At 43.2% G+C, this 21,482-nt stretch overlaps 1 protein-coding gene across 1 annotated transcript; it reads right to left on the bottom strand.

Annotated features, from left to right (window-relative positions):
- Positions 1 to 219: 219 nt before the first annotated feature.
- On the bottom strand, positions 220 to 21,086 carry LOC120571394 (saxitoxin and tetrodotoxin-binding protein 1-like). Its single transcript, XM_039820327.1, has 16 exons — positions 20,887 to 21,086; positions 19,345 to 19,490; positions 13,624 to 13,706; positions 11,927 to 12,052; positions 11,681 to 11,803; positions 11,512 to 11,582; positions 7,645 to 7,790; positions 7,041 to 7,123; positions 6,515 to 6,640; positions 6,297 to 6,419; positions 6,130 to 6,200; positions 5,448 to 5,593; positions 4,868 to 4,950; positions 672 to 797; positions 446 to 568; positions 220 to 346 (listed from the first exon to the last, which is right to left on the bottom strand). Exons 1-16 carry the CDS (start codon positions 21,010 to 21,012, stop codon positions 297 to 299), a joined length of 1,752 nt encoding a protein of 583 aa, XP_039676261.1. The 5' UTR covers positions 21,013 to 21,086; the 3' UTR covers positions 220 to 296.
- Positions 21,087 to 21,482: the final 396 nt, after the last annotated feature.

Below are 21,482 nucleotides of genomic sequence, written 5' to 3'. Positions count from 1 at the left end.
CAAACTGCTCCAAACTGCTCTATGGTAGTCCAGCCTTTATTTCAGAGACACTTTGTAACACACGTTTTAATGCTGGCCTAGCTGCTAGCATGGCACGCCCTTGTACTCTGCTTCTGACAACAACAGGACTTTAAATAATGTGTAATTTGCATATTTAAACAGAACATTTGAAAGTATTTGAGACCAGAGCAACACACAACAATGTGCATAACACACATCCATGTTTTAGTATTTGCTTTTATTGTATTGGTGGAGGACATATCTGAAATATGATTGTTTTGCTCCAACGTCTTCACTCAGGACGCTTCTGGCTTCACCTCCGGGGATGATTTCTTATGACAGAAATCTGTGAAGAGACAAAAGGATCAAATCATCTCATCAATCAATCTCTTTTTTAATTTGCATCTCTACAATCTGTGGGAGGAGAACCCAGACAGGAACTGACCTGCAGCTCCGTCGTAGTTGAACGGGTCGACGTTGCCGGGGAATCCCAGACAGGCGGCCAGTTTGTGGTGATTGGTGTGGTCTGCTTTCAATTTATGAACATCCTGGTGATGCCCCTCCCTCCCTGAAAACACACACACAACACACACACACACACACATTAATGCATGAGTAAAATAAAGTGTAGTTGCAGCCATAAAGATGATAATATGAGCGTGTGTGTTTACTGTAGTTGAGCAGGAATCGTCCCTCGCTGTCCTTGAAGACAATCGACAGACAGTCGGGGCAGGTCTCGAAGAAATTCACAGTCGCTGTCTCGTTGTACACCTCAAGAAGTCCGTCCTTCTCCATGGCTAACATACCCAGACACACACACACACATTTTAACCATTTATTTATGTCCACATGAAGAAAAATAGTACAGGGACACAAATATTACAGATGCAGTACAATACATACACAAACTCATGGACCAGTGACATGCAGCAGATCTTCACAATATCACTTAACAGGCACAAAACTCACTTCTCAAGGGTATAAGTAGCACAATACTCAGTTCTTAAGGGTATAAGATCAACAACATGATCATGACCAAGGTCCTTATGAAAGTGTGTGCCCCCATGCGGAAACGTCGACCCATTAGGAGGCACTTAGACTGTGTCTGCCTGGAAGTCACTACTACAAGGACTGAATTCCGTCGCTCCCTTGCTGAGAAACTAGGGGAGCTAGAACTCTTCCTGAGGGGTGGAAATGCTAAAGAACAGCAGTGGACCTCTATTACTGCAGCCCTTCATGAAGCAGCTGCCCAAACAATTGGCTACAAGAGCAAGAACCATCAAGACTGGTTTTGACAGCAATGGCAAAAAGTTCGTCAGGAAGTGCAGAGAACTCTGCGGACCTTACAGAACAAGTGGTGGATGGAGAAGGCTCATGAAATTCAGGCATTCGCTGACAGAAATTATATGCACAACTTTTACAATGCAGTCAAATCCATCTACGGCCCAAGAAGTCACTGCATCAATCCATGCAAAACAGCAGATGGGCTCAAAGTCCTGAAAGACCAGAATGGCATCCTGGAGAGGTGGGCTGAACATTTTAAGACCCTACTAAATCAGGACTCTGATGCAGACTATACGATCCTGGATGAACTGCCTGAATATACCCTTATTGACAACCTCAGTCAACCTCCAACTTTTTTGGTTGTTCTTTCAGTTGTCCTCTCCCTGAAGTACAACAAGTCTCCTGGCTCTGACAATATTCCTGCAGTACTGCTAAAACTGGGAGAGTACACCTGCACAAAAACACTACACCATTACATCACCATGGTTTGGGCTGATGAAAACATTGCACAGCAATGGAGAGATGGCAGTATTGTCACCATATACAAAAGCAAAGGGGATAGGGTCATTTGTAGCAACCATAGGGGCATATCACTTCTTGCAAGGAATTTTGACAGTGTGCCTAATACTTGGTGCACATCCGAATAACACTAGCTAAGTATTAATAGCAGTAGCTGTATTGACTTACATAATTCACACTGTCACTGAGAGAGGGATAGAGAATACAAGTGATTAACAATAGCAATAGGAGAATGGATGGATGGGATTACAAGACACCACAAATGCATACAGATCAAGACCAGAGTACTGCGTAATACCACTTATAGTTTCTTTTTACTTTTTATTTCTCACAGTGTATACTTCCAACTTTGACTCTGGTGGGTTTAGGATGCTTTAAGTTCTCATTATTTACATGGAGTCTGGTGGGTTTAGGATGCTTAAAGTACTGTTTATCTACATGGAGTCTGGTGTGTTCAGGATGCTTAAAGAATTGATTATTTGCATGGAGTCCGGTGGGTTTACGATGCTAAAATGACGGTTTATTTACATGGAGTCTGGTGGGTTTAGCGACGCAAGCCTGTTTTAACGGTGAAGTGTTAAGTGTCTTAACCCTTCAGAGATAGACCTTTTTAAAACCTATTTAAGACCTGTTTACCAGAAACAGCTATGAAGTAGCTGGCGCTAAACCCACCAGACTCCATTTAAAAAACAGTACTACAGGTAACCAACAGGGAACCATCTGCGTCCTTACAGACATTTTTTTTCATAGTTTCTATCGGCAGTTGGTATGAAAAGAGCAAAAAGTTTAGGTCTGGTGGATTCCATATTTACATGTCTGCAACCAACACATTCTCACACCCAACTCGTAAAATAAGGACGTTCGGTCAGGAGCCTTTCTCGTTGTTATTTGATGTTAAAAGTCTCCTTTAGCGTCTCATGTAAACGTGCTTGGTCGCCACTATTGCCGTCCCTTTTTCGTCCCTTTTGACGCGCTTGGTTGGGATGGGTGAATGGAATTGCGGAGGTTGGGTTTTGGAGAAAAACTACGGGGAAAGGACACCTCAAAAGCCGGGAAACACACCGCGGGTGAAGCGCGACAATAACGGAATCGCGGAGGTTGGGTTTAGGAGAAAAACAACGGGGAAAGGACGCCTCAAAAGCCAGGAAACACACGCCTTAGACGGGGGAAACAAAAGAAAAACAACGGGGAAAGGACGCCTCGAAAGCCGGGAAACACACGCCGGAGACGGGGAAACAAAACGCCACACGCGGGGTGCGAACCCGAGTCTCCTGAGTGAAAGTCCGGTGTTTTACCCATCCACCACCCCAACCACCGTCCTTACGCAGCAATTTCCCCTTACATACCACTCGCTAAATCTCATCCAACTGCGGCTCTCCCCAGTACGTTACACAAATACGCCGAAGGGTGCCTTTTTCGTCGCATCAGACGCTGAAGGACACTGCCCAAACGTACTTATTTTACGAGTTCGGAATGAGAACGGGTTGCTGCAACCGGAACAATATTTCTTACATTTTGACTAACCATGATGTATGAAGAGTGAAAATGTAGGGGAGAGAGCAATTTGTTTGGAAAAAACTTCAGAGCATCGTACTGCAGCTCCATTGTTTTTTCATTGTTTCTATCAGCAGTTGGTATGAATGGAGCTAAAAGTTTCGTCTGGTGGATTCCATAGTTACATGTCTGCGTCCGGCTACATTTTAACCAACTATGATGTATGAAGAGTGAAAACTGTAGGGGAGAGAGCAATTTGTTTGGAAACATTTCAGAGAAGCTTACTGCAGCTCCCCCCTCTGTCCTCCCTTCTAGCTCTCAACATTCTGTCCCCATACACACACATTGGAAAATCTGAAACGGTCTGAAAGGAGGACGATACATAAACTGTGATTTGGTAGAAACCTTGCTTGATATCCAAATGCCCATTCAGCCCAATAAATGCCAAAGTCTTGTCTCCGGTTTAAACTTAAATTGTTTTCTACATGAAAGTATGGCGATACAGCATGGCCCCAAAGAAGGGTTGTTTTGAGGTATGTTAAGCAATTTCCCGAAGATTTTCCATTCAAGTCTATGGGACAATTTTGCGCCGTTTTTTGCCGATTTCGTGAAAACCGTGCGGCAAATCTTTATGAAAACACATAGTACACCAATTCCCGAGCATTACACATGTTTTGATGTATTTTGTGTGCACGTGTTGGCAACGCTCCGTGACTAGTAGCGGGACAAAAAACAGGCGGAATAATAAGTATGAGCAATAATAGACGAATAATGCGCAGATTGCTGCTATTGCAGCACATCGGCACACTGAATGAGGTCCAGAATAGAATCAAACAAGCATCAGTTGCCTTTGGGAGACTCTGGTGGCAGGTTTTTCAGAACAAGAACCTTAATCTCAACATAAAAATCTGCATCTACCAAGCGGTCTCTGAAGCCTGGTTTACTTACAGCCGCCACATCAAGTCCTTGGAACACTTCCACATTTGCTGTCTTCAGCGCATCCTGAGAATCACTTGGCGTGACAGAGTGCCTGACACTGAGATCCTCAGGAGAACCGGCTGCAAGATTATTGAGGCCACAATCACCCAGCACCAACTGCGTTGGTTGGGGCATGTCATAAGGATGCCCTACAACCATCTGCTATATGGACAGCTACACCAAGGCCAGCGCTCTTCTGGAGGCCAGAAGAAATGCTTTAAAGACCAATTGAAAACAGCACTTAAGAGGTGCAAAATCAAACCTGGGGACCTAGAGAACATTGCTGCTGACTACAACACCTGGCGGCAGCTATGTCTAGATGGAACCCAAGCATTGGAGGAGGAAAGGACAGTCAGGAGACAACAAAGAAGGCTCAGGAGGAACACACCCACACACATGAATGCCAGTAACACCAATACCATGTACACATGCCCCATCTGCAATAGAACCTGTGAATCGAGGATAGGACCACTCAGCCATCAGAAAACTCACCGTTAAAAGACAGAAGTGTAGGTCATCATCAGATTCGATGGACAACCACAAGCAAGCAATTGTATATGTGTGTGTGTGTGTGTTTATTTATGCGACTCACAACCAGGAAAGGTGGTCATGGTGCTGTCCAGCGGGTCAGTGGGCATCGTCATGTTGATGATGTAGGTGACACAGGCCTGGTGTCTGAAAATGACACAAACCAGTTAGACGACACGACACAAACAACAAACGTACTTCTTATTGCAGGATCATCAGGCTCGGTGCCGCAGGAAATTCCGCTGCATGTCCGTCCTTTCGGCTGGATGTCTGTCCCCTTTTTCTCTCTTTGTGTTAGCGTTCTAACCTCCGGTGGATTTATGAGGACTATGGTTAACTGCTCCTCAGATCTCTGCAGGGTAAATCCAGACAGCAAGGTAGACTATCTGTCCAATCTGAGTTTTCTGTTGCACGATTAAAACTACTTTTGAACGTACACACGTTCCACCAAACCAAGTTCCTTCAGGAGGCTATCTTGCAGAAGCACCGTTGCTACATCCAGCGCTTAGCACTGCCCAGGATAATTGTGATTTGTTTAAAGAAATGGCATCCATCCAGGAATGCTGTGTGGATTAACCAGTCATTCCTCCACAGCGCGGTGGAGGAGGGTCTGGCAAAACAAGACTATGTAAGCACTGACTCACGTGTAAGCGTTCCTCTCTGTGAACATGACCGTCTTTTCGTCATCGCGGAGTCTGAACTCGACGTGGGAGCTGGTGACTTTTGGAAGCAGTGCGTTGCCTTTTTCGTGGTCAGTGACGGACCAGACCAGGACCCATTCCCCGAAAATCTGCAGAGAGAGGGAGGGGAACAACATTACAGAAAGGATCTCTACAGAGAAAGCTTTTTGATAAAGAGAAGATCCCTTTTGTTTAACATGAAACAGGCTCAATATCACCAAACACCACCAGACTCCATGTAAATAATGAGGCCTTTTATCAACATGAAACACACTTCATTTACAGTCGACAGAAACTAACTAAAACTATAAAAAGCTGTCTTGGTTCGATTTTCTTGGTATCAAAGACACGGTATTGGTATCGATATTCACAAGAAACATTTAGGTCTAGGTCTAACTGTTCTCCAAACAGAAAACATTACAGTGAACTTTAAGAGAACTAAAAGAAATTGATCCTAGCGAAAAGAATTGATTTAAAAAATTGCTGCAAAAAGAAAATGACGATACATACATACCACCTCACGTTTGTGTGTGTACGTGTGTGTGTGTGTGTGAGTGTGTGTGTGTGTGTGTGTGTGTATGTGTGTGTGTGTGTATGTGTGTGTACCAGCCCTTAGCCCTAATTGTAGGAGCAGAATCAGACTCACCCTGGGAATGTCTTCTGTTTGCAGCTTTACGTCCAGACCTTGGCAGTCAGTTGATTTCTTATGACAGAAATCTGTGAGGAGACAAAAGGATGAAATCATTTCAATTATCTCTCTCTTTAATTTGCATCTCTACAATCTGTGGGAGGAGAAACCAGACAGGAAGTGACCTGCAGCTCCATCGTAGTTGAACGGGTTGGCGTCGGTGGGGAATCCCAGACAGGCGGCCAGTTTGTGGTGATCGCTGTGGTCTGCTTTCAACTTATGAACATTAAGGTGATGCCCATCCCTCCCTGAAACACACACACACACACATATACATTAATCCATGAGTAAAATAATGTGTAGTTGCAGCCCTAAAGATAATAATATGAGCGTCTGTGTTTACTGTAGTTGAGCAGGAATCGTCCTTCGCTGTCCTTGAAGACCATCGACAGACAGTCGGGGCAGGTCTCGAAGAAAGTCACAGATGCTGTCTCATTGTACACCTCAAGAAGTCCGTCCTTCTCCATGGCTAACACACAAAGACACACACACACCCACACACACAAACACACACAAACACACACACACACACACACACACATACACTCACATTACACGCTGCACCAATGATATGAAACACTTGCTGTCTCCTAAAGGGGCGTGGCCTCATTTGAAGGTGTAGTGAACGTGGTGTGGATGGATGAAATGTTATATTTGCTTAACTTATTACTATTTTCTTGTGCTAATGTTTTGTCAAGGAGTCAAAAAAGTTGAAAAAGGAGACAAAATCTATGTCTATGTGTGTGTGTGTGCGTGTCTGTGTGTGTGTATGTGTGTGTTTGTTGTGTGTGTGTCTCTGTGTCTGTGTGTGTGTTTGTCTGTGTGTGTGTGTCTCTGTGTCTGTGTGTATGTGTATTAATGTGACTCACAACCAGGAAAGGTGGTCATGGTGCTGTCCAGCGGGTCAGTGGGCATCGTCATGTTGATGATGTAGGTGACACACGGCTGGTGTCTGAAAATGACACAAACCTGTTAGACAACACGACACACAACAACAAACGTACTTCTTATTGCAGGATAATCATGCTTGAGGCAGGGACAAACACTGAATGTTTCTGAGTTATGACTCCTTAACTCTGTAATGTAAACACTAGTCTATAACCACAACCTTATTATTGTCACGACTTATTATGATTATGGTTAACTGCTCCTCAGATCTCTGCAGGGTAAATCCAGACAGCTAGCTAGACTATCTGTCCAATCAGAGTTTTCTGTTGCACAACTAAAACTACATTTGAACTTACACACGTTCCACCAAAACAAGTTCCTCACTGAGACTATTTAGCAGCGGCACCGTGGCTCCGTCTGGCGCTTAGCCCCGCCCACGACAATTTTGATTGGTTTAAAGAAATGCCAATAAACCAGAGCACGTTTTTCTCCCATCCAGAAATGCTGAGTGGACTAGCCAGACCTTCCTCCACAGTGCTGTGGAGGAGGGTCTGGCAAAGTGAGACTATGTAAGCACTGACTCACGTGTAAGCGTTCCTCTCTGTGAACATGACCGTCTTTTCGTCATCGCGGATTTTGAACTCGACGTGGGAGCTGGTGACTTTTGGAAGCAGCGCGTTGCCTTTCTCGTGATCAGTGACGGACCAGACCAGGACCCAGTCCCCGAAAATCTGTGGAGAGATGGAGGGAGGTGGTGGACAACATTACGGAAAGGATCCTGTCAGCGACAGACCTTATTGTTAAAGAGTAAGATCCTTTTTGTTTAACATGAAAAAGCCCCAAAATCACTATCACCAAACCCACCAGACTCCATGTGAATAATCAGGACTTTTATCATCCTAAAAGATACTTCATTAAAAGTCGACAGAAACTAAATAAAACTGTAAAAAGCTGTCTTGGTTCGATTGTTCTCTTATGAAAGACACGGTATTGGTATTGGTAAACAAAGGAAATATTTAGGTCTATCATTGTTAAAGTTGCCATGGCATGAAACTTTCATTTCATGAGGTTTTTTAACATTAATATGAGTTCCCCCAGACTGCCTATGGTCACCCAGCGGCTAGAAATGGTGATAGGCGTAAACCGAGCCCTGGGTAACCTGCCCTGCTCTCAGTGAGGGAGGAGCTGCTTACACTCTACGTTACGTTACACACTTTCAATGGCAGTCACATCATAGCCACGCCCTGAAACACCCCCTGCTTTATTGCCGATTTTAAAATCAACGAGACCGTAATTAAAAAAATGAACATCATTCTGTGTTACAGATGACTTGAAACTAGCGATTGAGACCATAAACTCATTATGAAAATGCTTACTGGGGTAATAAATCAAGTGAGAAGTGGGTCACTTTCTCAAAGACTTCTACAGAAACTGAACTCCTTTTGCAACCGCATGTGTCGCCCCCTGCTGGAATTCAGGAAGAATGCAGGTTTAAGGCACTTCCGCATTTGCAGCACTTCACTGAACTGGATGCGTTGTCCATTAAAGGTTCCATGGCATGAAACTCAAGGCCACACCCCCACCCTCCACCTTGCCCCCCCTCCTCTCTCCTCCTCAATAGCTACATACACAGAAATGGTACATCCTAAGGAAAGCTCATTGTGGGACTGGCTCTAGTGGCTGTAATTCTGCACCAAAGCTGAATTTTCGGAAAGAGACTTCAGATACAGTATTAGGGGACCACTAAGCTCTTTATAAAAGCATCCAAAGAACACCATATCATGGGACCTTTAAAAACATTAGGGAAAAGATCCTTTTTTTAAATTGTCATAAGAAATCACAATGATCTAAAAGATTTGGGGCTTATTTGAGAAAACATTCTCCATAATTTATTCCAAGTCACTTTCTATTTCATCCCTACTGACCGCCAGAGGCAGCGCTTAACACTGAATATATTCCGTATCGCGCTTGCGCAGGACAAGTATTTATATCAACAAATTCACCTGTGACCTCGGGGTGACCATACCCAAGGTATTAAGTTCCGGTGTCAACCCCGAGCTCATTCCTTTGTCATCTTTTTGCTAAGCAGGTCGTCTATCATCTCTGGTAGTATTAGCATTAGCTTTAGTTGGAATTGTTACAATGCTCACTGCCTGTAGCCTTGCGATTTCGATCGGAGTTTCATCTTTTTTCACCCTCCAAAGGCTACGGCTGAGCTGTCCCTCTTCAGGTAAGGGGACAGATGTATTCGCCATTTGGCTTCAGGCGAAGCCTCAGACTGGCCATCGCTCCGGACCTCCTCGCAACTTCTACACTCGGTAAGATTGTTTAGTTTGTGTTGACATTGTGTCAGTGAAGGTAGTGTGCTCGCTCCCCTCTCCTGTATACAACTGTTTGTTTCAATGTGGCTGAGGGCTTTTACTCTGCTGAGTGACGTTACTGATATTATCTGATAACGTGTGTCCTCAATTGCTAACATGAGCGTGTTCGCTCAGTGTTATTAATTACTGTTCCTGTAATCACAGTTAACATATTGTGTCAGTGACGATAGCGTGTTCGCTTCCCTCTCCTGTATTCTCTTGTTTCACTGCGGATGGGTGCTTTCGCTGTACTGGGTGACGTTATTGACCTTATCTAATAAACGTGTAACCTCACTTACTAACGTGGCCGTGCTCACCACTGTAACATATTCACAGACACGTTGTGTCGGGGAAGGGAGTGTCCTCGCTTCCCTCTCCTGTACACAATTATTTGTTTCACTGCGGCTGGGCGTTTTCGCTGTACTGGGTGATGTTAATGACCTTGTGTGTCTAATACACGTGCACACTCGATTTCTACCGTGAGTGTGTTCGCTCCTGCAGTGCCTGATGGCTCTGTCCCAATGGGGGGACAATTCGTATTTGTCGGAAGGGGTGCCATGGGCTCTGTTCCTTTTAAACGAGAGATTGTCACGACGAATGTCTGCCTTTCAGAGTGGGGCTCAGTGTGCCGAATGCCAGAGCACTGTCTACCCATCTGCAGTACGGGGACAGGTGGATACTGTTTTCCGGATGGTGTACAGCTCATAATTATGACCCAGTGCATTGTTCTGTGCCTGCCATCCTTGAGTTCCTGCAGACCCTTTTAGGACGGTCTCCTTCTACCCTAACCCCTCAGTCACATTAGCTACAAGAGACAGAGGAGCTAAGCAGGGCCAAAATACACAAGAAGTCTATTTTATGCAAATGCTGAGCGATGTAACAAAGCGACTGCCAATCAGAGTAAAGGTAGCGTGAGGACAGCGTGACGTATGTCAGTGGCTCGAGTCGAAGAAAATAATTCAAGATGGCAGGAAACGCTTCAGGACATCGTGTTTATGTACATATCTGATATGTTTGGCATTTTATCTCATATATTTTGCTACATTTATCGAGAAATAAATGCTTTTAAATCCAAAAAACATCGTTCCTGTGACTTAACAATACCTCTGAAGTAACTTTTAAGACGTGCTTGAAGGTAGCACGGAGAATTTCTGTTTACTGTTGCCAAGCAAGGCTATAGGCACGCCCAGGAGTGCCCATCAAGCGAGTGCATGTCGCTCTCTTTTGTAGCTAATGTGACTGTGGGGTAAGAATCTATGTGGGGTTGGGGGTAGCTGCCATTTCGTTGAGAATAACACTGTGGGCAGCCACAGGTCATAGCCCGCTTCTTAAGTACAATATGAGATCGTATTCTGAACGAGCCGCCATGACAGTCTGGCTTTGAATTTCCGGAGAAAACATGTGACGCGGTCGTCCAATCGGCTGCCGGTTTTCATTTCTTGGGCAACAATACAGATTAGCACCGCCTGCTGTTATGGAGACGTATTAGGTCTCGTCTCGTCTCGTCTCTTTGGTGTGTTCTGTGGCACTTGTTGGACCAACGAGGAGACTGATAATTTCGACTGGCTTTTCTGTTGACGGTCGGCCGTCTGGTCAGTGTGTCCTGGCTATTAGATGGGGCTCTGGGGTTGTGTCCCTTGAGCGCCCAAAGGGCTCCTGCAGGGGACCTGCCCCTGGTGCTGGTTGCCCTATGCGCCCTCCCTTTGAACCAGCATTTTGAGCAGCATGGTGGCCCAATGGTTAGCACAGTGGCCTCACAGCAAGAAGGTTCTGGGTTCGTATCCAGGTCGTTCCAGGCCTTTCTATGTGGAGTTTGCATGTTCTCCCCATGTTTGCGTGGGTTTCCTCCGGGTGCCCTGGTTTCCCCCCACCATCAAAAACATGTACTAGGTTCTCCAGTCAGTGCCCTTGAGCAAGGCACTGGCTCAGATCTGGAGTTGGTCCCCCGGGTGCTGTGATAGGCTGCTCACTGCTCCCTTGAGGGATGGGTTAAATGCAGTGTCTGTGTGTGTGTGTGTGTGTGTGTGTGTCTGTGTGTGTGCGTGTGCATACCAGCCCTTAGCCCTAATAGTACAAGTAGAATCAGACTAACCTTGTGAATGTCTTCTGTTTGCAGCTTTACGTCCAGACCTTGGCAGTCAGTTGATTTCTTATGACAGAAATCTGTGAGGAGACAAAAGGATGAAATCATTTAAATTATCTCTCTTTTTTTAATTTGCATCTCTACAATCTGTGGGAGGAGAAACCAGACAGGAAGTGACCTGCAGCTCCGTCGTAGTTGAACGGCTTGGCGTTGGCGGGGAATCCCAGACAGGCGGCCAGTTTGTGGTGATCGCTGTGGTCTGCTTTCAACTTCTCAACATTAAGGTGATGCCCATCCTTCCCTGAAACACACACACACACACACAGACAGACACACAGACACACACACACACACACAGTAATCCATGAGTAAAATAATGTGTAGTTGCAGCCCTAAAGATAATAATATGAGCGTCTGTGTTTACTGTAGTTGAGCAGGAATCGTCCCTCGCTGTCCTTGAAGACCATCGACAGACAGTCGGGGCAGGTCTCGAAGAAAGTCACAGTCGCTGTCTCGTTGTACAATTCAAGAAGTTCGTCCTTCTCCATGGCTAACACACACACACAGACACAAATTACATGCGTCACAAATGGTATGAAACGGGACACATTTCCTATCTCCTAAAGGGGCGTCAACAAAACGACAAAAAGTGTGGCCATAAAAGGTTAACTTCAGGCCCTGCATGTTTGTGTGTGTATGTGTGTGTGTGTGTGTGTGTGTGTGTGTGTGTGTGTGTGTGTGTGTCGCTCTGTATGTGTGTGTGTGTCTCTGTGTGCTTGTTTAACAATCGTGGGGTCCCATAACCAGGAGTCCATTATACTTGTGGGGTCCCGATAGCTTTGTGGGGCCAAAATGCTGCCCCCCACAAGTTTAAAGAGCTGTTTGAGGGTTAAGACTTGGTTGGGGGATTAGGGATAGAATCAGGTTATGGTTAGGGTGAGGGTAAGGATTAAGATTACGCATTTAGTTGTGATGGTTAAGGTTAGGGTAAGGGTTAAAGTGATGGTTCGGAGTAATTTCACCCTAGGGTCCTTTGCACCATAACCTCTAGCCAAACACCCCCCCAGAAGCTTTTTTCACCTGGGTCTAACATTGGGTGAGTTAGCGTAGAGTAGCGTTAGCTGCTGAATAGCTTAGCACGGGGCTAATGGACCCACGTTTGTATCTCTTAAATGACCCCACTAATAATGCCCGAAATGATACCAAAGGTCTATGCTAGTATATATAGGTTATGCACTCATAAAACGATGGATTGGAAAGTTTGTAAGTACACCAGAAGTTTATGTAAATAACACTTGCCTGCTGGCTTCTGCTCTCTGCTGTTGTTGTTGCTGCTGTGAGACGAGTGCTTAGGGACATATACAAATTACAACACCGAAAAGAGATGCAACAAAAATATTTTTTAATTTAACTTATTTTTTAAAGTAAGTGCTGTAATATAACTAGCAGGAGACAAGTAATAATTGAGGTAAGTTTGGAGACATTACCTTATTTAATCATTAAATTAATACATATTTTTGTTGTATCTCTTTTCGGTTTAGTAATTTATAGACGGCCCTAAGCACTCGTCTAACTGCAGGTAGCAGCAGCAGCAGCAACAGCAACAGAGAGCAGAAAAGAGCAGGCAAGTGTTCATAAACTTCTGCTGTACTTACAAACTTTCCAATCCATCATTTTATGAGAGCATAACCTATTTGTACTACTGTAGACCTTTGGTATCATTTCGGGCATTATTAGTGGGGTCATTTAAGAGATACAAACGTGGGTCCATTAGCCCCGCGCTAAGCTACTCAGCGGCTAACGCTACTCTACGCTAACTCGCCCAGTGTTAGACCCAAGTGAAAAAAGCTTCTGGGGGGGTGTTTGGCTCGAGGTCATGGTGCAAAGGACCCTAGGGTAAATTACTCCGAACCATCACTTTAAGGTTAGGCATTTAGTTGTGATGGTTAAGGTTAGGGTAAGGGGCTAGGGAATGCATTATGTCAATGACGGGTCCCCACAAAGATAGTGCCACAAACCTGAGAGTGTGTCTGTGTGTGTTTGTGTGTGTATGTGTGTGTGTGTGTGTCTCTGTATGTGTGTGTCTCTCTCTGTGTGTTTGTGTGTATTAATGTGACTCACAACCAGGAAAGGTGGTCATGGTGCTGTCCAGTGGGTCAGTGGGCATCGTCATGTTGATGATGTAGGTGACACATGACTGGTGTCTGAAAATGACACAAACCTGTTAGACAACACGACACAAACAACAAACGCACTTCTTATTGCAGGATCATCATGCTCGAGCCAGGGAAAAACACTGAATGTGTCTGAGTTATGACTCCATAACTCTGTATTGTAAGCACTACCACACTGTAAAAAAAACTACTTAACTGAACTCTTCGTCTCAGATTATTTTAATTTTTTTTTAATTTATTTATTTTATTACAGGGACAGTGCATATTAATAAACATTTCTGTCAATATGCCAGAGTTAGCCAGGAGGCTATTTTTCATCTGCTGTCCCTAGACAGATGGTAAAAAAATCACACTAAAAGAAGGTAAAATACACATTTACATAACAATATAACATAGAAAATACATTTGGTATAAAGTACCATTACAGCTTTTTCCAGCTGCTTACACACAAAATCTTTTCATGTCACACGATTTTTGAAACCTCTCACTCAAAGTGCAAAACTACACAGCAAATCTCCAAAACCATGAGCTATTTCTCAGCCTTTCACTCAGTTTTCAATTGCATAAAACACTTCTTTCAAAACATTACACACAATTCTTTACATTAGACACAAAAACCTAACAGGAAGTGACTTGCTTTCCTTATCTAAACACAACCAATCAAAATGCTACACTTATTTACCAGGGCACACACACACTCCTCACATGTGCAAACACATTATGTCATAACTGAACACTAACCAATCACTGCTTTAGTATAGGCCTATACATAGGTCAAAGGTCAGATTACCTGTTTTGAACAATGGATGCCAACAATAGACAGAGAGCAAGGGGAGGAGGAGGGAGAGACGGGACGACGAAGAGGAGGAGGAGGAGGAGGAGGAGGGAGAAACGGGGCAACAACGAGGAGGAGTAGGATGAGGAGGAGGAGGAGGGAAGAAGAGGAAGAAGGAGAGCCATCTCTGATGAGATCAGGGCCACACTTATTCATCATGTGATCAACCACGGATTGACCAATGAGAGAAGCCCATCTTGAGTAGCTTTACAGTGGCGTCCATACTGCAACTATCTAATGACTATTTCAGCATTACAAATCAACCAGACTTTGTTTTAGACAAAGTGCATACAATTCCCCCCCCCCCTGCCCCGACACACACCCCCGACCGACACTCGCAACGCAAACAAACACACACAACACACACACACACAAACATGCACAAACACACACATCACACACGCACACACACACACACACACACACAACACACACACACACACACACACACACACACACACACTTTATTCTAAAAAATTATACCTTTGGTTTACATATGTTTGTACTTTTCTTGTGTCATGCATGTATACAACACTGTGCTACTCTTACAAATGTAATGTTTTGCCCAATCAGTATTTTCTGTTTTACTGTAACATTAAATTGTAGTTTACGGTGTACTTTTCAACCACTTTCAGCAGATTAGTTTCTCTCTAGAACATTGTAATTGTAGATATATAAGCCTATGAAAGACAAAAGACCTGTGTTAATATTTTGAAGATGTGAGGCATTTTGCATATTGTGTGTGCAGTTTGGGGAATTGTGTGTAGAGTTCTGAAAAAGGAGATATAGTTTTGAAAACGTGTGTAAGCAGTTGGAAAAAACTGTAAGCTAAAACTGTACAATAGGAGCACAGCAGACCACATTCAGACAAACATCAGACAAAGACATGAACACATGTACACACACAAGGCAAAAAGTCAGCATTAATCCTTGTGTTTTGTCAAACTTAAAGTTTTTTCCATCTGCTTACACACGTTTTCAAAGCTATGTCTCCTTTTTTTAAACTCTACACACAGTTCCAAAAACTGCACACACAAAATGCAAAATGCCTCACATCTCCTTCAAAATGAAACACTGCATTCAAAATACCATAAACATATCTCAAAATGAAGCATTTGCATCAAATGGCAAACACTGTTTTCATAATAGTACATTTTTGGACACACTCTGTAATTCTTTTGTCTTTCATAGGCTTATATCTACATTCATAATGTTCTAGAGTGAAAGTAATCTACTGAGAGTGGTTGAAAAGTGCACTGTAAAAAACAATGTAATGTTACAGAAAACAGAAAATGTTTATTGGGCAAAACATTACGTTTGTAAGAGTAGCAAAGTCTTGTATGCACTTTGTGCAAAACAAAGTCTGATTGACTTATAATGCTGAAATATTAGACAGTTAATTAAATTAACGGTGTCTTCCAGGCAAAAAACACCTACTAAACACAATAAAGCTACTCAAGAAGGGCTTCTCTCATTGGTCAATCTGTGGTTGATCACATGATGAATAAGTGTGGCCCTGATCTCATCAGAGATGGCTCTCCTTCTTCCTCTTCTTCCCTCCTCCTCCTCCTCCTCTTCCTCCTTCTCCCTTTCCTCCTTCTCCACCTCCACCTCCTCCTTCTCCTCCTCCTCCTCCTCCTCCTCCTTCTCCTCCTCCTTCTCTTTGTTGTCCCCTGTCTCTCCCTCCTCCTCCCCTTGCTCTCTGTCTATTGTTGGCATCCATTGTTCAAAACAGGTAATCTGACCTTTGACCTATGTATAGGCCTAGACTAAAGCAGTGATTGGCTAGTGTTAAGTTACAGTTTTTCTCAATTGTTTACACACAATTACTGGGACTTGAGAAACAATGACCACAACATGTAACTCATGCACCAACCCCCTTAACCAATTCTGCTGAACTACAAGCACAATTCCTGCTTTACACTCAAATTTCAGTTCTAAAACACACTTTTTTCAAAACACTACACACAATTTCTCTGCATTTGGCACAATTTTCATGCAGAAAATCTCTTGTTTTCACAAGAAACACACTGACATTCAAATATGAACACCACTTTGGTTGATCATTTGGTCAACTATGGTCTAACAATGAGGGAAGCTGGGCAAAGAGTACAGCCAAATTTGAGCAGGTACACTGTAGCATCCATCATCCGGACTTTCCAAAATGAGAATAGGTAAGAAATACTCTCACTAGAAAATTGCAATACTACATATCAATACAGTACTCAGTGAGTACAGTAGTACAGTATTGCCGGTGGACTGTTCTGTAGGACTGTAAAAATAAAGTATGTTTCAAGTATTTGGGAAATGTATTCCTACTTTGTATTTACAGTATTTTACTATTTGTTTGGCAGAACTGAAAGATTACCAACACAAGGTGGTCGGGAACGTCTTCTGTCTCCTGAACAGGAAACTGAAATAATCAACATGATCCTAGAAAATGCATAACGCATTCCAACATTACGGCAAATACAAAGAAAAATCCTAGAAAACAATGAGATGTTTCCCAAATATTGATAGGGTAAGCTTATCAACACTGGACCGTGTCTTGCGCAGAAATAATCTGAGGATGAAGCAGGTCTACAGGGTGCCATTTGAAAGCAATTCAGAAAGAGTCAAAGAATTGCGACATAACTATGTGAAAGTGAGTCCTATACAATCCCACAATTGATGCATACTCTCAACACTGTATAAATTATACATATTTCAGTATTTTAATCATAATGATTGTGCTCCACAATAGTGACCACTCCATGTCTATTTCTGATATTGTCATGTGTGTTACAGAGAGTCCTTGAGCTAGAGGTGGCTGCAGTGGAGCACCAGTTCATCTTCATTGATGAGATTGGATTCAACCTCACAAAAAGACGAAAGAGGGGAAGGAATATCATCGGCCAGCATGCCATTGTTGAAGTCCCTGGCCAGCGCGGAGGGAACATCACAATGTGTGCAGCGATTCACCCAGGCATCATCCATCACCATGCTACCCTTGGCCCCCTACAACACTGCCCATCTGATCACATTCCTGGACACCCCCCCCCCCCCCCCCCCCAAAAAGAGGGGGGGGGCCGGAGCAAGCTCAGGTAACAAAAAAAAAAAAAAACCCAAAAAAACCAAAAAGCCCGAACGCCGCTCAGGTATGTGTTGTCATTTGGGACAATGTAAGTTTCCACAGGGCTGCTCTGGTTCATAACTGGTTCACGCCCACCCACGCTTTTAGTCCTTTATCTCCTTCCATATTCTCCATTCCTCAATCCTATTGAGGATTTTTTTCTGCCTGGAGATCGAAAGTTATATGACAGAAATCCAAAACGACGCAGTATACCTCTTCTCCAAGCTATGGAAGACGCATGTGGAGATATAGCAGCTGATGCTTTTCATGGCTGGAATCGCCATGCTAGGCGATATTTCCCCCGCTGCTTGGCCAGGGAAAACATTGCTTGTGACGTGGATGAGGTGCTGTGGCCAGACCGAAACAGAAGAGAGGATGCAGCATAGTTTTTTTATTTTTTATATATTTTTTTTTTTTATGGTATTATTTTATGTAACTGTATACAGTAAATTCTTCTGTTTTGTATGTAGACCACTGTATGTGAAACTTTGTGTTGGTTTGGAATGGGATGTACACGGTGTACATTGTTATTGTGGGAAAAATTAAATATATTTGTTACCGTGTATTTGTGTTTTGAGTATAAGAACAATATTCTCAAATTCTTTTACAACACACTTATGTACTGTCTGTAGCAAGTGTAACACTGAACCAAAAAAAAGGCCTAAGTCATTATGATGAATGGAGAAGTGTTTTCAGTGTTTTACATTGAACACATCAGTGTTCATCTGGTTCTTATAAATGTCTATTCATGTGATGGTTTGTGTGTGTCATTTGAAAACAAAATACCCTTTTGAGAAGAAATAACATTATTTTGAATGTAAAGTTTAATTTTGCAGGAGCATTGAGGAGTTTTGCCCATTGTGTGTTCTTTGGAATTGTGTGTAGAGTTCTGAGAATATGAGGCATGCTTTCAGAAAATGTGTGTAAACAATCGAGAAAAACTGTAAGCATAATGTACTTGCACTTGTGAGGAGTGTGTGTGTGTGTGTGTGTGTATGAGTGTGAGTGTGTGTGTGTGTGTGTGTGTGTGCGTCTTGGTAAATAAGTGTAGCGTTTTGATTGGTTGTGTTTGGAAAAGGAAAGCAAGTCACTTCCTGTTAGATTTTTGTGTCTTAGGTAGATAATTGTGTGTAGTGCAATTGAAAACTGAGTGAAAGGCTGAGAAATAGCTTCTGGTTTTTGGAGATTGGCTGCGTAGTTTTGCACTTTCAGTAAGGGCTTTTCAAAAATCGTGTGACATGAAAAGATTTTGTGTGTAAGCACCTTTGTGTGTGTGTGTCTCTCTCTCTCTGTGTGTGTGTGTCTCCGTGTGTGTGTGTGTGTGTGTGTGTGTGTATGTGTGTGTCGGTACATGTTACTGTGTCTGTGTGTGCATCTGTGTGTATGTATGTGTGTGTGTCTGTATTTGTGTGTGCGTGTCTCTATGTGTGTGTGTGTTTGTCTGTGTGTTACTGTGTGTGTGTGTCTGTGTGTGTGTGTGTGTGTTTGAGTGTGTCTGTGTTTTTCAAAAATCATGTGACATGAAAATATTTTGTGTGGAAGCAGATGGAAAAAAACTGTAAGTCCGATGAAAGAAGACGCAGGAATTAATAAATTGGAGCCAGATTTGACAGGCCTTAGGGGCCTTATTTTAGACAAAATTCCTTACACTAGCCAGACCTTCCTCTGTAGCGCTGTGGAGGAGGGTCTGGCAAAGCGAGACTATGTAAGCAGTGACTCACGTGTAGATGTTCCTCTCTGTGAACATGACCGTCTTCTTGTCATCGCGGAGTCTTAACTCGACGTGGGAGCTGGTGACGTTTTGAAGCAGCGCGTTGCCTTTGTCGTGGTCAGTGACGGACCAGACCAGGACCCAGTCCCCGAAAATCTGCAGACAGAGAAGGAGGGAGGGAGGGAGGGAGGGGTAGTAACGTCAGGTCAGACAGAGTATCCTACATTGAGGCCCGTAAGCACTTTTATATCTTTTATTGTTTTCACAAAATGTAGGCTTTTAAAACAACATTGAGGCCCGTAATGAGCCATTTCTCCTGCTCTCTCTGCATTCATTATTTTGGTATTTTTTTAACCCCTTGGAGATTTATTTATTTGATTAGGAGAATGCACATTAATCTACATTTCTGTAATTGCGCCAGTGTTAGCCAGTCGGCTAATTTTCAACTGTAGTCCTAGTTACCTAACATGCATGTCTTTATGTCTTCCCGACAACCTTGAAAAAAAACACTTTTTGTTTTTGCTTTTTTCAATGTTTTAAATTGTAAAATTTTTCATTCATTTTCAGCGCTCATTTCTACGTCCCATATTTTATGATATAAAAAAATAATAATTAAAACGAGTCAATTTGACCCAAAGTCAACACAAGGGTTAAACGGGGCTGCAATGTAACCCTACAGGACAAATGCTCAGCATCAGTTTAGCGTCCACTTAAAGTTGTGTTGTTGCCGCTGACAGACTCAGATTATTATTCTAAGTGTCTGACAACGTTATGGGATGGATCCCTACAGAGATAGACCTTTTAGTTAAAGAGTAAGATCCTTTTAGTTTAACATGAAACAGCCCCAAAATCACCATCACCAAACTCCACCAGACTCCATGTAAATAATCAGGACTTTTAGTGTGTATAGAGCCAGCATATCTCCACCAGACTCCATGTAAATAATCAGGACTTTTAGCGTGTATAGAGCCAGCATATCTCCACCAGACTCCATGTAAATAATCAGGACTTTTAGCGTGTATAGAGCCAGCATATTTCCACCAGACTCCATCATTAAACACATTTCATTCAAAGTGGACAGAAACTACATACAATTAACAAAAAAACATCTTGGTTTGATTTACTTGGTATCATAATTTTGCCATAACAAATTACAATGATCTAAAAGATTTGGGGCTTATTTGAGAAAACATTATCCGTAATTTATTCTGAGTCACGTTTTTTCCCCCAATGTTTTTGTCGCTCTTTAGAAAATATTCAGGTGAACTTGAAGATAACTAAAACTAATCGATTCTAGGGAAAAGAACTGATTTGCAAAAAGAAACTCACGATACACACATACCACCCCATGTGTGTGTGTCTGTGTGTGTCTGTGTGTGTACGTGTGTGTGTTTCTGTGTGTGTGTGTGTACGTGTGTATGTCTGTGTGTGTACGTGTTTGTGTATGTGTGTGTGTCTGTGTGTGTATGTGTTTGTGTGTCTGTGTGTGTGTCTCTGTGTGTGTATTCATACCCCCTCTTAGCCCTAATTGTAGGAGCAGAACCAGACTCACCTTGTGAATGTCTTTAGTTTGCAGCTTTTCGTTCACACCGTGGCAGTCTTCGGGGCCCGCTGCGGCGGAGCTGCCGATCGCCGCCAGCAGCAGCGTCAGCAGCACGGCTCTCTTCACAACACTCATCCTGCTCTGAGACAAAAATCAAACGCACCCTCTGCTCTCTCTGGGATCTGTTGGTCACTGAACAGTGAGGACAGGGCAGCCAGTCGGGGTTTTTTAATGCCCCCGGGACCACGGTGTGGGTCCAAAGTGCGTCTGCTCACAGTGTTATTGAACTCTGAAAGGCCCGTTGATGTCCAACTGTATTTATGTGTACAAAGTTAAGAAAAACCTATGAACCAAAACAAGTGACAGAGAGCACTTCACACTCATTTGAGCACATTTACTTTAGCTCTCTGTCTCTCTCTTCAACCTGGGACCATATGTTTCCAGTCATTGGTGTCTAAGAGACTGATCTGCAATGTAACCACACTAGATATTACTATACTAGCTCGGGCAAATAATAAGGGACTTTTGAAGGTCTTTTAAGCCAGGGAGCAGAGTTCTTAACTTGTCTGTTAGTGACAGAGGACAAACAATATACCATTAAAGCC

The sequence above is a fragment of the Perca fluviatilis genome, chromosome 13 (assembly GCF_010015445.1).
Source record: "Perca fluviatilis chromosome 13, GENO_Pfluv_1.0, whole genome shotgun sequence".
NCBI lineage: Eukaryota > Metazoa > Chordata > Actinopteri > Perciformes > Percidae > Perca > Perca fluviatilis.
The sequence above is the reverse complement of the archived record's forward strand: the minus strand, read 5'-3'. Positions and strand labels throughout refer to the sequence as shown.

Excerpts from the sequence above, each read along its gene's own strand:
- LOC120571394 (XM_039820327.1), bottom strand. The coding sequence starts at position 21,012 with ATGAGTGTTGTGAAGAGAGCCGTGCTGCTGACGCTGCTGCTGGCGGCG. Across the intron at positions 11,804-11,926 it reads ACGATTCCTGCTCAACTACA|GGAAGGATGGGCATCACCTT; the intron begins GTAAACACAGAC and ends TGTGTGTTTCAG. Across the intron at positions 798-4,867 it reads CATGACCACCTTTCCTGGTT|CCATGGAGAAGGACGGACTT; the intron begins GTGAGTCGCATA and ends TGGGTATGTTAG.